This window comes from Salmo salar, chromosome 09 (assembly GCF_965601325.2).
Source record: "Salmo salar chromosome 09, fSalSal1, whole genome shotgun sequence".
NCBI classification, from domain to species: Eukaryota; Metazoa; Chordata; class Actinopteri; order Salmoniformes; family Salmonidae; genus Salmo; species Salmo salar.
In genome coordinates, this window is record NC_138299.1 from 134327206 (window position 1) to 134341744 (window position 14539).

At 41.4% G+C, this 14539-nt stretch overlaps 1 protein-coding gene and 3 non-coding genes across 4 annotated transcripts; all 4 read left to right on the top strand.

Moving 5' to 3' along the window:
• Nucleotides 1–457: 457 nt before the first annotated feature.
• LOC106612827 (T-complex protein 1 subunit zeta) lies at nucleotides 458–14512 on the top strand. Its single transcript, XM_014214354.3, has 14 exons — nucleotides 458–712; nucleotides 5788–5851; nucleotides 6100–6234; nucleotides 6491–6664; nucleotides 10227–10330; nucleotides 10431–10541; nucleotides 10954–11113; nucleotides 11431–11513; nucleotides 11805–11901; nucleotides 12192–12339; nucleotides 13126–13259; nucleotides 13675–13777; nucleotides 13929–14001; nucleotides 14122–14512. The coding sequence occupies exons 1-14, from the start codon at nucleotides 576–578 to the stop codon at nucleotides 14192–14194; spliced, it is 1596 nt and encodes a 531-aa protein (XP_014069829.1). The 5' UTR covers nucleotides 458–575; the 3' UTR covers nucleotides 14195–14512.
• On the top strand, nucleotides 5878–6016 carry LOC123724183 (small nucleolar RNA SNORA22). Its single transcript, XR_006756861.1, has one exon. It is a non-coding gene; the product is annotated as a small nucleolar RNA SNORA22 (small nucleolar RNA).
• LOC123724181 (small nucleolar RNA SNORA15) lies at nucleotides 10600–10730 on the top strand. Its single transcript, XR_006756859.1, has one exon. It is a non-coding gene; the product is annotated as a small nucleolar RNA SNORA15 (small nucleolar RNA).
• Nucleotides 12526–12657, top strand: LOC123724180 (small nucleolar RNA SNORA15). Its single transcript, XR_006756858.2, has one exon. It is a non-coding gene; the product is annotated as a small nucleolar RNA SNORA15 (small nucleolar RNA).
• Nucleotides 14513–14539: the final 27 nt, after the last annotated feature.

The following is a 14539-nucleotide window of genomic DNA, read 5'->3' on the forward strand; positions in this document are numbered from 1 at the left end:
GCCGGTACGTGAGACCGCCCACTACTGTTTCCTTTTACGTAACCTTAGTTTACCCACTACGCAGTGGTGGCCTCATGCCACGATCAGTATAGCGCCACCAATTGCATTGTCTTTTTGACAGTGTGACCAATGACATGTCTCTTTTTACATCTACATTTGCTTTTTATGTTCATACTCATAACATGTCATTTTACACATGTGCAATACAACGTTGTTGCTCATGACGGTAGAGCTTAGAAAGGCGCAGTGCACTTTTTTAATTGATTTGTAAATCACATACATTTATAAACAGCTCAGTTTGAACAGATTTGTATTATGTCCAGTTCAGCGCCAAATTGAATCTCGTGAAGAAACAGGTTGACTCTTTCTTTCGATTTTTGAGTGAACTGTTGTTCCACCAATCATGGTAATTTGGACTTCCGTCTAACAGCTGGCCAATGAAATACAGTAAGGCGGGACCACTCTGTCAATTTCCGCACGTGAAGCCCAGAGAGTTCCAGAAACCGGCCTCTGTTAGTTTAGTCGTTACTGTAAATTCTACAGCGTGGATTAACTGAATAGCTCATGTTTACACCATGACTGCAATAAAGGCATTAAACCCAAAAGCTGAGGTGGCCCGTGCTCAAGCCGCTCTTGCAGTAAATATCAGTGCTGCGCGTGGTCTTCAGGATGTGCTCAAAAGTAATTTGGGACCAAAAGGAACAATGAAAATGTGAGTGCGACTGGTCATGCTAGCTAGCATGCTACTACTACTACTGCTGCTAGCTGTAGCTAGCATCGTGGTAGCCTGGCAGCCAGTAGGCCATTTATGGTATTAAACATTTTTCTTTTGTCAGATCCATTGTAGACAGTAGTTTCTAAGAAACTCATAACTTACTAGATAGTGGATTTGCTAGCCACCTCCAAAATACTTGTTTTAACTAACGTTACTGTTAGTTAGCTTTGATTTAGCTAGCCGAATATATACTCATAGGAACCTACCGTTACTAGTACAGTATTACTCCTTAAAGGGATACTTCAGGATTTTGGTAATGAGGGCCTTTATCTACTTCTCCAGAGTCGGGTAACGTTAAACTCGTGGTATGTCTCTGCGTGCAGTTTGAATGAAGTTGCTAACTAGCGCTAGCACAATTGAGCAATGCACTAGCATTAGAACAATCACTAAAAGTCTGCGCATAGCCGTGGGAAGTATTTAAAAAAAAAATATATATATATATATCTCACACACGGTACCAGTCAAAAGTTTGGGCACCTACTCATTCCAGGGTTTTTATTATTTTTTTATTATTGTCTACATTGTAGAATAAGAGTGAAGACGTCAAAATTATGAACTGACACATGGAATCATGTAGTAACCAAAAAAGTGTTAAACAAATCAAAATATATTTTGAGGTTCTTAAAAGTAGCCACCCTTTGCCTTCATGACAGCTTTGCAAACTCTATCACAGTGCTAAATCATACTGTCTGGATTTCTGCCTGCTTGAACTCCAATAACTCAGATACACATGAAAACATGAAATGACCCTGGGAATCGATAGAACACTCGGATGCACAAAAACAATATAACATTAAAAATGGGTGAAGCTTATCTTTAACCATAATCTAACCCCTAGTATGCTGGACACATGACATTTTTAGCAATGCTTTTTTTCTAATAAAAACGAGTTAATTGCATCCGCGGTGGAGCCCAGTTTCATAATATTACCATATGTCCCAGCTGCCTGCCATAGTTTTGAAGTAATCATGAATAAACAGGCCTTAGGGAATTTTTCACCCTGCCAGCTCCTATTAGTTCTGTTTAGCACTGTGGCACCAACTCGCGTTCCGAACGTTCTAATCCCAGTTCCTCTTTATGCAGACATAAGCACACTTGGCACCATTGAGGTGCGGATGTTAACTTTCTACACAAGTTGTTATTTTTCAGTTTTGTCCTAAGAACAGATTGTAGTGGTCAAATAAAAGGGATACATTTTTTTGGTGCCATTTAGGCGAAATGGAATTCTAAGCATCACTCCAGTCAAAACAGCCTCTGCGAACCTTCCATTCCATTCATTTGCTATGGGCTCACGCAAGTGTTCCAGTTTAGCCAATGTTCTTTTGCTATTTTCAGCCTTGGGTGAATTTTGACTCGTTCTATTGTTCAGCCTACCCCTAGCCTAGGTAACGTTATCCAGCAAGCTAACATTAGCCACAACTAATTGGAATTTGTAACATACCATATGTTTAGCAAATTCTTAACATATTGTAAATGTTTTAAATTCGTAACATATCTTACAAATTGTAATTCATAACATATCATATTACATGGGTGATGGACATCCACAAATTAATACATACCATATGAATCGTAACATACTAAATGGTGGGTCTCGGCATTATGTAAAGAATCATACAAAGTTCTCTGAGACCCGGATGGGGAAGTAGATAAAGGGCCTAATTGACAAAATCCAAAAGTATCCCTTTAAGGTCTAAGAACATCACATGTTCTTTTTAGAGGTAGACTGGCTCTGGCAGCCAAAACAGCCAAATGCTCCATCTAATCGTGAATCGACTCTCAATTGCGCTATGGTTCTAGAAACATGAAGCCCTTGACTTTCTTATCACATCAAAATAATTTCACAAATGTAAAATATACACTTTTAACCGGCTTTCACAGTTGCAGCCAGCTGCATTTTTCAGTGACAACACGTTTCTGGCGGCCTTCCGTTACACACAGGTGTTTGGTAGATGGCTAACGCTAGATGGCTAATTAGCGCAGGTGGTCCCTCTGTCTTCCATAAAAACGCGCTGTAACATGGAGATATGACCATATGGGACCACTAACCCAATAAAGGTGTTTATCAATGTAACTTTTTTGTATTTTGAAAATTATTTCTCGCTGATATGAAAGATAAGGTTTCCAAAACCATATTGCCAGCAATGCACGTTAATGTTCAGAACGAACGCTGGGCTCCTAACTAGAGGTCGACCGATTATGATTTTTCAACGCCTATACCGATTATTGGAGGACCCAAAAAAAACACCCCCCCGATACCGATTAATCGGCCGATTTTTATTTTGTTTTATTTTTTCCTCTTTTTTTGGGGTTTTTTTTTTCTCTCTTTTACATTTTTTTTAATTTATTTGTAATAATGACAATTACAACAATACTGAATGAACACTTATTTTAACTTAATATAATACATAAATAAAATCAATTTAGCCTCAAATAAATAATGAACCATGTTCAATTTGGTTTAAATAATCCAAAAACAAAGTGTTCGAGAAGAATGTAAAAGTGCAATATGTGCCATGTAAGAAAGCTAACGTTTAAGTTCCTTGCTCAACATGGGAACATATGAAAGCATACGACCCTGCCTTACACAGGAAGCGGCGCAGGTCCTAATCCAGGCACTTGTCATCTCCCGTCTGGATTACTGCAACTCCCTGTTGGTGGGGCTCCCTGCCTGTGCCATTAAACCCCTACAACTCATCCAGAACGCCGCAGCCCGTCTGGTGTTCAACCTTCCCAAGTTCTCTCACGTCACGCCGCTCCTCCGCACACTCCACTGGCTTCCAGTTGAAGCTCGCATCTGCTACAAGACCATGGTGCTTGCCTACGGAGCTGTGAGGGGAACGGCACCTCCGTACCTTCAGGCTCTGATCAGGCCCTACACCCAAACAAGGGCACTGCGTTCATCCACCTCTGGCCTGCTGGCCCCCCTACCTCTGCGGAAGCACAGTTCCCGCTCAGCCCAGTCAAAACTGTTCGCTGCTCTGGCACCCCAATGGTGGAACAAGCTCCCTCACGACGCCAGGACAGCGGAGTCAATCACCACTTTCCGTAGACACCTGAAACCCCACCTCTTTAAGGAATACCTGGGATAGGATATAGTAATCCTTCTACCCCCCCCCCCCCCCCCCCCCCAAAAAAAGATATAGATGTACTATTGTAAAGTGGTTGTTCCACTGGATATCTTAAGGTGAATGCACCAATTTGTAAATCGCTCTGGATAAGAGCGTCTGCTAAATGACGTAAATGTAAAACATGAGTCTTCAATATTCCCAGGTAAGAAGTTTTAGGTTGTAGTTATTATAGGAATTATAGGACTATTTCTATCTATACGATTTGTATTTCATATACCTTTGACTATTGGATGTTCTTATAGGCACTTTAGTATTGCCAGTGTAACAGTATAGCTCCCGTCCCTCTCCTCGCTCCTACCTGGGCTCGAACCAGGAACACATCGACAACAGCCACCCTCGAAGCAGCGTTACTCATGTAGAGCAAGGGGAACAACTACTCCAAGTCTCAGAGCGAGTGACGTTTGAAACGCTATTAGCGCGCACCCGCTAACTAGCTAGCCATTTCACATCGGTAATACCAGCCTAATCTTGGGAGTTGACAGGCTTGAAGTCATAAACAGCGCAACGCATTGCGAAGAGCTGCTGGCAAAACGCACGAAAGTGCTGTTTGAATGAATTCTTACGAGCCAGCTGGTGCCTACCACTGCTCAGTCAGACTGCTCTATGAAATCATAGACTCAATTATAATATAATAAACACACATACGAGCCTTAGGTCATTAATATGGTCGAATCCGGAAACTATCATCTCGAAAACAAAACGTTTTTTTCTTTCAGTGAAATACGGAACCGGTCCGTATTTTATCTAACGGGTGGCATCCCTAAGTCTAAATATTCCTGTTACATTGCACAACCTTCAATGGTATGTCATAATTACGTAAAATTCTGGCAAATTAGTTCGCAATGAACGCAAGAGCAGTGACACAATTTCATGTTAGCAGGCAATATTAACTAAATATGCAGGTCTAAAAATATATACTTGTGTATTGATTTTAAAGAAAGGCATTGATGTTTATGGTTAGGTCCATTGGTGCAACGACTGCTTTTATCGCAAATGCGCTTGTTAAATCATCACCCGTTTGTCGAAGTAGGCTGTGATTCGATGAGAAATTAACAGGCACCGCATCGATTATATGCAACGCAGGACACGTTAGATAAATTAGTAACATCATCAACCATGTGTAGTTAACTAGTGATTATGTTAAGATTGATCGTTTTTTATAAGATACGTTTAATGCTAGCTAGCAACTTACCTTGGCTTCTTGCTGCCCTCGCGTAACAGGTAGTCAGCCTGCCATGCAGGCTCCTCGTGGAGTGCAATGTAAGGCAGGTGGTTAGAGTGTTGGACTAGTAACCAGAAGGTTGCAAAAACGAATCCCCAAATCCCCCCTGAACAAGGCAGTTAACCCCTGTTCCTAGGCCGTCATTGAAAATAAGAATGTGTTCTTAATCTGACTTGCCTAGTTAAATAAAGGTGTAAAAAAAAAAACGGCAAATTGGTGTCCAAAAATACCGATTACCGATTGTTATGAAAACTTGAAATCGGCCCTAATTAATCGGCCATTCCGATTAATCGGTTGACCTCTACTCCTAACAAAACTCACCCATACAGAAGATGCCTTTGTCCAATGACTCTTATGTGTAATGGAACTGAGTTATGATCAAGGGCTTTGATTTAGCTGGCTGGAATATCAGGGAGAGGTTTTACAATAGGCACTGGATTATCTGACCAATGGTATTAGTTAGAAAGGATAATCAGCAGACACCTAGGCCCTTTAGACACTAACTTAAAAGCTGACTGTATCATAGTTTATATACAACTAGTCTTATTGCCTTCTAGCTATACACATGATTAGAGACATAAGCCTACAATGCATCTAGTAATGTATTAAATATGCAAACATGTCTCTCTAACAAATCATTTTTGTGTGCTTGCTTGCAGGCTTGTATCAGGGGCTGGTGACATAAAGCTGACCAAAGATGGTAATGTCTTGTTGCACGAAATGGTAAGAAAAATGTTCCCATGAGTTTGATGCACAGTGAACACCCATGTCTGCTTATTTTGTATCTCCCCTGGATTTGACTCTGTGCTAGAGTAAAGTTTGGTCTGTAACCTCTGTATTGGAGGAGTTGCATTCTCCTCCACATGTATTCAACAGACCAGTACATTTCATCTAACAGCTGTAACCTTTCTAAGTGTGAGATGGATTGCTTTATATTCTTGCTTTGACACTTATGTATTTTCTTCAATCAGCAAATCCAGCACCCGACAGCATCCTTGATTGCCAAAGTGGCTACGGCACAGGATGACATCACAGGTGACGGTACAACATCCAATGTGCTCATCATTGGGGAGCTCCTGAAACAAGCAGACCTGTATGTGTCAGAGGTGAGATTTGGCTTGGGGAAAGCCTCCAACAATTCATTGAAATACCCTTTCCAACACTGGTAGTTTCCTTGTTGAAAGAAGGGATTTTGATCAAGAATTTCATTTTTAGCAAGGTTGTGTGATAGTTAATTGATAAATGTAGAATCAGTGCCACTAAAGCAGGTTTCAGAATCTGCATCCCAGTACCATTAGTTAACCCCCTATTCCTGTGCTTTTTCCCCCAACCGGTTTTATGTGATTTTCCCCCACCAAAAAGGGTCTCCACCCACGGATAATAGCAGAAGGTTTTGAGGCAGCCAAGGATAAGGCTCTGGAGGTGCTGGAGGAGATGAAGGTGACCAGAGAGATGGACAGAGAGACCCTCATCCACGTAGCCCGCACCTCCCTCAGAACCAAGGTCCATGCTGAGCTGGCTGATCTCCTCACAGAGGTAGGAGTGTGTGTTTGACTGTTAGTTGTGAGTGGTGGGTTGGAGAGTTCTTGAATCTGGCTTACATTACTTTATTGCTCTTCAAGCAAGCACTTGTCCAGATCTGTGTTCAAACGATTTGACATCTTTCAAATACTTAGAGCAGGGATGGGTAACTCCAGTCCGTGTGGGACGTCGTGATGTCACACTTTTTCCCCATCTTAAGCAAACACAGCTGATTTTAAACTTATTGCATTCTAATCATGTTATTCATTTTAGCTGAGTTACTTGAGTCAGGTACTGTTGCACTGTATACCAGTAACAAAACATTATGATACTTATGATACCAACATTTTAGAATACCGTAGTAACGTTTCATATGATACTGACTTTTTCAGCCCTACCGTTCTAAAGAACCTGATGGCACCTGTTGATAAAATGTTTATAAAGTCAGTTTTGTTTATAAATATAGGTGAATTTAAGCAACAGTCTCTAGTCTCTTGAATGCGCACGTCCAAAAATAGCCACTTCACTTTTATGCGCATATCACATGTGGCAGTTGTAATCTGCCAGCCGCATCCCCTACCAGCCACCCTTCTCACCTGCTTCTCTCCGTTCGCTCTTCACGCGTGTCTGTTCCTCCGTCAGTTTTAAAAATGTATATAATTTAGCCGTGATGACGAGCGGGGATGCAGAACCTGATGAGTCTTCTGTTAGATTTTTACATTTGAGCTCATCCAGATTGGTGTCTTGGATTGGTGTCAAACACATGGTTTCATTTAGTGATGTGCCGATTACAATATTCTATATTTTCCTTTCCAAAACAAAACGATACCGATATTTAAAAATTGCAGCCTTTTAAGCATTCTAGTACAGTTAAATAGTTATCACACACACATGGACGCAGCGGTCTAAGGCACTGCAACTCAGTGCAAGAGGCGTCACTAGAGTTCCTGGTTCGAATCCAGGCTGTATCACATCCGGCCGTGATTGGGAGTCCCATAGGGCGGCGCACAATTGGCCCAGCGTCGTCCGGGTTTGGCCGGGGTAGGCCGTCATTGTAAATAAGATTTTGTTCTTAACTAACTTGCCTAGTTAAATAAAGGTTACTCACACCACACTGACACAAAAGTAATTTTGTTGGCATTTTCATATGTCCCATATGTCCCAGTAAAACATAAACAAAACCGATTTCTTTCACTTACTTGCTGTGCTGTTTCGTTGTTAATTAACCTCTTATATCTAGACGTTCCGCTAGCGGAACACCTGCTCCAATATCCAATGATAGTCCGTGGCGCGAATTACAAATTCCTCAAAAATACGAAAACTTCCATTTTTCAAACATATGACTATTTTACAGCATTTTAAAGACAAGACTCTCCTTTATCTAACCACACTGTCCGATTTTCAAAAAGGCTTTACAGCGAAAGCAAAACATTAGATTATGTCAGCAGAGTACCCAGCCAGAAATAATCAGACACCCATTTTTCAAGCTAGCATATAATGTCACAAAAAACAAAACCACAGCTAAATGCAGCACTAACCTTTGATGATCTTCATCAGATGACACACCTAGGACATTATGTTATACAATACATGCATGTTTTGTTCAATCAAGTTCATATTTATCTCAAAAAACAGCTTTTTACATTAGCATGTGACGTTCAGAACTAGCATACCTCCGGTGAATTTACTAAATTACTCACGATAAACGTTCACAAAAAACATAATTATTTTAAGAATTATAGATACAGAACTCCTTTGTGCAATCGAGGTGTCCGATTTTAAAATAGCTTTTCGGTGAAAGCACATTTTGCAATATTCTGAGTAGATAGCCCAGCCATCACGGCTAGCTATTTAGACACCCACCAAGTTTAGCCCTGACCAAACTCCGATTTACTATTACAAAAGTTTGATTACCTTTGGTGTTCTTCGTCAGAATGCACTCCCAGGACTGCTACTTCAATAACAAATGTTGGTTTAGTTCAAAATAATCCATTGTTATATCCAAATAGCGGCGTTTTGTTCGTGCGTTCAAGACACTATCCGAAGTGTAAATAAGGGTCACGAGCACGACGCATTTCGTGACAAAGAATTTCTAAATATTCCATTACCGTACTTCGAAGCATGTCAACCGCTGTTTAAAATCCATTTTTATGCCATTTTCCTCGTAAAAAAGCGATAATATTCCGACCAGGAAAGCGTGTATACGTACAAAGAGAGAGAAAATAAAAGCATGGGATCCCCTCGTGCACGAGCCTGAGTCTCACAGTACTGTGACCAGCCACTATCCAAACGCGCTAATGTTTTTCAGCCAGAGCCTGCAAAGCCACGATTCAGCTTTTTGCCGCCTTCTGAGAGCCCATGGGAGCCGTAGGAAGTGTCACGTAACAGCAGAGATCCCCTGTATTGGATAGAGATAATCAAGAAGGGCAAGAAATGGTCAGACAGGGTACTTCCTGTACAGAATCTTCTCAGGTTTTGGCCTGCCAAATGAGTTCTGTTATACTCACAGACACCATTCAAACAGTTTTAGAAACTTTGGAGTGTTTTCTATCCAAAGCTAATAATTATATGCATATTCTAGTTTCTGGGCAGGAGTAATAATCAGATTAAATCGGGTACGTTTTTTTATCCGGCCGTGAAAATACTGCCCCCTAGCCATAACAGGTTAATTTGTTCAGTCGTTTCATTCTCAACCAGGATTTCTATAAAATGCCGTTTGGGTCTTCAGGTGTAATTTTTGACACGCAGACCCAAACGGCGTTCCATAGTATGTTGTGAAGCTAATAGCAGTGATGCTATTACTTTGGTACTCCGATAGGGCAACATCTGAAAAATAGCGCACTTGATAACGTTAGTGTGTACCAGTGCTCGACCAGTCGCGAAAGCCAACATCACCCACAACAGAAAACGGTTGCTTGTTAAGGGTAATGAATTCCATTATCTTGGCGTTTAATGGATTTCACCTTTTGAGTTGTCTCGTGGAAATTTTCTTTCTTTCAAATGACTGCTCGATCCACACAGCAGACATTGTGGGTTAGGTTAGGAATGCTGTGTTGCACAAAATTTTACGTGGCGTCATTACGTAATTTACCTACATTATATAGGTATGCACATCAACTTTGACATCGGTTTTGCACATAGCCATTAAACTAGACATCGGGCCGATACCGATGTTGGCATTTTTAGCTAATATCGTCCGATTTCGATATGTTCACTGATATATCGTGCATCTTTAGTTTCTGTGTTTGATGCCTTTCCATTTGTGCTGTTCCAGCCATTATGAGCCGTCCTCCCTTCAGCAGCCTCTACTGATGTATATTCCTTCCTCCCATTCAATGTGTGTGTTGTACTGAGTAGAAGTGGGAATTTCAGTGACAGGTTTTGGGAGAACGTTTAGAAAACGTGAACAAGTGTCCGGGGCGAGCATGCCGCTAGGCCACTTTTTTATAATACATTTTTTAAAATCACTCTGTGGACAAGCTCAATCAAGCAATACTGTAATTGCTGTACTTGTCATCTGATTGTATGATAAGTACATCTAATAACTTCACCCTTTCACTTTGTGGATATTTTGCAGGCTGTGGTGGATGCTGTGCTGGCTATCAACAGACCCAACGAGCCTATTGACCTGTTCATGGTGGAGATAATGGAGATGAAGCATAAGACTGACAGCGACACACAGTGAGTGTACATCTCTCTCATACACACTCACCTGACAGTCACTGACACAGAGTACATTCAAATTGTGTCCAACATTGTGACTTTTGTGTCCCCTCCCTAGGCTGATACGAGGCCTGGTGTTGGACCACGGTGCCCGTCATCCTGACATGAAGAAACGGGTGGAGGATGCCTTTGTGCTCACTTGCAACGCCTCGTTGGAATATGAGAAAACGTCAGTATAATGTTGGCACAGCTAGCTTTGCCTTTAACTATCTGGAATATATTTGTAGGCATGGACAAATTTTGTGTTACTGTCAGTAGTAGATGCATTCAGACAACATGCAAAAGCATCCTTTCACTTCTTTACTAAGGTGAGTGCTGTCTTGTCCCTCACCTACTTCATGGAGAAGTTAATACAAGTACAGCAGTTGAGTTAATTTAAGAGATGAGGCAAAGCTCTTAAGCAGCAATGAATTTTGGTCATTGGAAAGTCACTATTTATAGGATGTAACTATTACAGTAAGGGGGCTTGTGGTGTGTCCGCCTATGCTGTATACTTTCCCAATGGAGTGTCCTCAGCAGTTTGTGAAAAGAGCATGGGTTCATAAACTGTCCGTTCGCATAAACCGCTGCTTTACTTTCAGCGAGGTGAACTCTGGCTTCTTCTACAAGAGTGCTGGCGAGAGGGAGAAGCTGGTGGCTGCTGAGAGGAAGTTCATTGAGGAGCGTGTGAAGAAGATCATCGAGCTCAAGAATGCAGTCTGTGCAGATAACAACAAAGGCTTTGTGGTCCTCAACCAGAAGGTATGTTGCTTTTTTCGCCAGTGAAGAAATTATTTTGGAAATGTGGACTGTGATCTCAATCTTTCAAAGGAATGATTTGAAGACTCATGCAATACTATGACGGTACAGGGAACACCCTTGTGTGCTTTCTTTGTAGCTCCACTGGATTTTACTCTGTGCTACAGTAGTGTGGTCTGTAACCTCTGCATTGGTGGAGCTGCATTCTCCTCCACGTGTATTCAGCAGACCAGTACATTCAGTGTTGCACCATAAAGTTGTATTGATTGGAATTATATTTTTGATATTTAATGAACCCAACTGTATTTTCCTCCTCACAGGGAATTGACCCATATTCCCTGGATGCTCTGGCCAAAGAGGGCATTGTAGCTCTGCGTAGGACCAAGAGGAGGAACATGGAAAGGTAAAATAAATATAGCCTGCCTCAATCTTTGTTTGTTTACAAGCTTGAACAGTGCATTTTGCTGAGGTACACTTCTTAGGCTCGGACCAATTGTTACTCTTGTCAGTGATAAAAATCAGTCAGATACAATGCAAAAGCATATTTTCACTGCTACTTTACTAAATGTGAGTGCAGTCCTGTGCCTCACCTACTCAGTGGAGGAGTGAATACAATGTGTCTGTGTTACTACTTTTGAATTATTTACTTTGTCTTGTTGACCTGTCTGCCCCCGGTCTCTTCCCCTCCCCCCAGACTCACCCTGGCCTGTGGAGGTATCGCCATGAACTCTTTTGAAGACCTCACTCCAGAATGCCTGGGCCAGGCTGGTCTGGTCTATGAACACACACTGGTGAGTTAACATACTGGTTCTTTACCTCATGACCAGAACAAGCAGTCATAAATGGTCTATACCAGTCTGCTTCCCAAACAGTTAGTACAGAATTCCTCCTGTTGTGTGTGTGTGTATGTGTGTGTGGAATCACTGTCCAAATTCACCACACTGAGTAAGGATACTAAAGGGGCCTATCAGCTTGCCTTGTCCCTTCTTTCCAATACTATGAAAATCTATGATTTGGGAAAAATGTGTATAAGATATCATGATGGTGAAATATGTAATGTAGTGGTTTCTCCCCCATACAGGGTGAGGAGAAGTACACATTCATAGAGAAGTGTGGGAACCCCCGGTCAGTGACCCTGCTGGTGAAGGGACCCAACAAACACACCCTGACCCAGATCAAAGACGCAGTCAGGGATGGGCTCAGGGCCGTCAAGAACGCCATCGAGGACGGTACGTAACGCTGCAATGGAAGTTCAGACCCTGTTGATCTGGCACTCCAGGCAGGATTAATCGGAAACTATTTGAATCCTGCTCTGTTAGGCTTTACCGTCAGATGATAGATTGAGTGGGGGAGTCTTTGATTTTATCAAGATGTGGCTGATTCTGTAAATGCTGATTGCTGAAATAGATTTGTAGGCATGGATGAATTCTGTGTCACTGTCAGTAGTGGATGCAGTCAGACATCATGCAAAAGCATCCTTTCACTTCTTTACTAAGAGTGAGTGCTGTCCTGTGCCTCACCTACTCAATAGAGGAGTGGATTTAAGCCAAGCTTGGGACTACAAGGTTCTATCTGCTTTTTTGTCTTATTTTATTTTATTGCCATAGCCTTGTTCTGTTCAATGTTCTCTACTTATGTATATACTTTTAAATACCTCAATTCATGTGGTTAAGTTCTAAAGAATACAAGATAGGAATTGCTGACACCATTCAAACCAATGAGGGTTCGGAACTTTAAAGCCAATTATCTCAGAATCATATTTTTGCAGATAGAACCTTATAGTCCTAAGCGCTCGAAGTAGTTAGTTTTAGTGCATACACAAATTTCAGGTTACATCCCACTGTCAAGTCCCTATAGAATGTTGATTAGTCAGGTCAGATAGCATCCATTCACATCTTCAAACTCCACTTTGCCTCAAATCACTTAATTTTGTTTGTCAATGTGTGCCTGACTGAGCTCTTCAGTACTGCTTATCAGCTGTTGTTCAGAGACTGACCCCAGTGTTGACTTTGCAGGCTGCGTGGTGCCAGGGGCCGGTGCCTTTGAGGTGGCTGTGCATGATGCTCTGATAAAGCACAAACCGTTAGTGAAGGGCCGGGCTCAGCTGGGTGTACAGGCTTTCGCTGATGCCCTCCTCATCATCCCTAAGGTAAGTAATGAGTCTTACAAGAAAGGTTTTAAGTTCTTATTTTTGTCAATGCCTTCCATGCTTTGACATTCTATTAATAAAACTCTGACAATGAAGGATATCTAGCTTTTAGATTAAGGGATACTTTGGGATTTTGACAATTAGACCCTTTATCTGCTTCCCAAGAGTTGGATGAACTTATGTCTCTGTGTGCAGTTTGAAGAAAGTTGCTAGCTAGCGTAATTGTTAAGTAGTGTTAGCAAGCATTGGATTGTGAAACTACCTCTTAACTTCCTTCATACTGGACACCGAGACACAAAAATGAGTTCATCTGGCTCTGGGGAAGTACATAAGGGCCTCATTGACAAAATCTTGAAGTAACCCTTTAAGAAAAGTCTTGCTGTCTACTGCTAATTGACTTTTTCTTTTTCTTCAGGTCCTTGCCCAGAACTCTGGGTATGATCCAATGGAGACCCTGGTCAAACTCCAGACTGAGTACAAAGAGAGTGGTCAGCTGGTTGGAGTGGACCTGAGCTCTGGTATGGAATGTTTTTTCCCCTAAAAGCTCAAACTGGGTGTATATATGGATTTATTTCACATCCAATTGCATGATACATCATACCCATTTCCTATGTCAAATAAAAAAATCTATTAAAATGACCTTTAAATTGACTCATTACCTTTCTTTAGGTGAACCAATGGTTGCTTCGGAAGCTGGGGTTTGGGATAACTACAGTGTTAAGAAACAACTCCTTCACTCATGGTAAGAACACAGCCTATTAAAATCTCAAATCAGTATTACCCTGTAGATTTACGAATCAATGACCCTTTGGATTAAACTGTTCATCTGATTTTTTTCTCTTTTTTTTCTTTCTGTACACAGCACGGTAATAGCCAGCAACATCCTGTTGGTGGATGAGATCATGAGAGCAGGCATGTCATCCCTGAAGGGCTAAGGTCAGGACCGATGAGCTCTTGTGGATGACTACCGCTTAAGATTCTAGTTATTAGAGCAGCCTCGTAGAATAACTAGGGGAATAAATGGACCAGTATTAGAAGGTTCTCATCAGGTGATGAATGGAGAATGCTCTTGTTCCCCTGCTTGTTGATATGTCCCTTCTGTCATATTATACATGGACACTCCATTTCATCCCACAAATGAGTTAATTTCCCTCCCACAAATGTGTTCTTGTTTTGTTTTTTGCTATGGATCATACCAAGAATGTATAAACCTCACTCTTAGTATGTAATAAACCTGTAGCTTGGCTCTGTGATGTTGAGTTTGCAGCTCATTATAATCA

Coding starts and splice junctions, on each gene's coding strand:
- LOC106612827 (XM_014214354.3), top strand. CDS start 576: ATGACTGCAATAAAGGCATTAAACCCAAAAGCTGAGGTGGCCCGTGCT. Junction 11,514..11,804: donor AAGAGGAGGAACATGGAAAG/GTAAAATAAATA, acceptor CCCTCCCCCCAG/ACTCACCCTGGCCTGTGGAG. Junction 13,778..13,928: donor TGGAGTGGACCTGAGCTCTG/GTATGGAATGTT, acceptor ACCTTTCTTTAG/GTGAACCAATGGTTGCTTCG.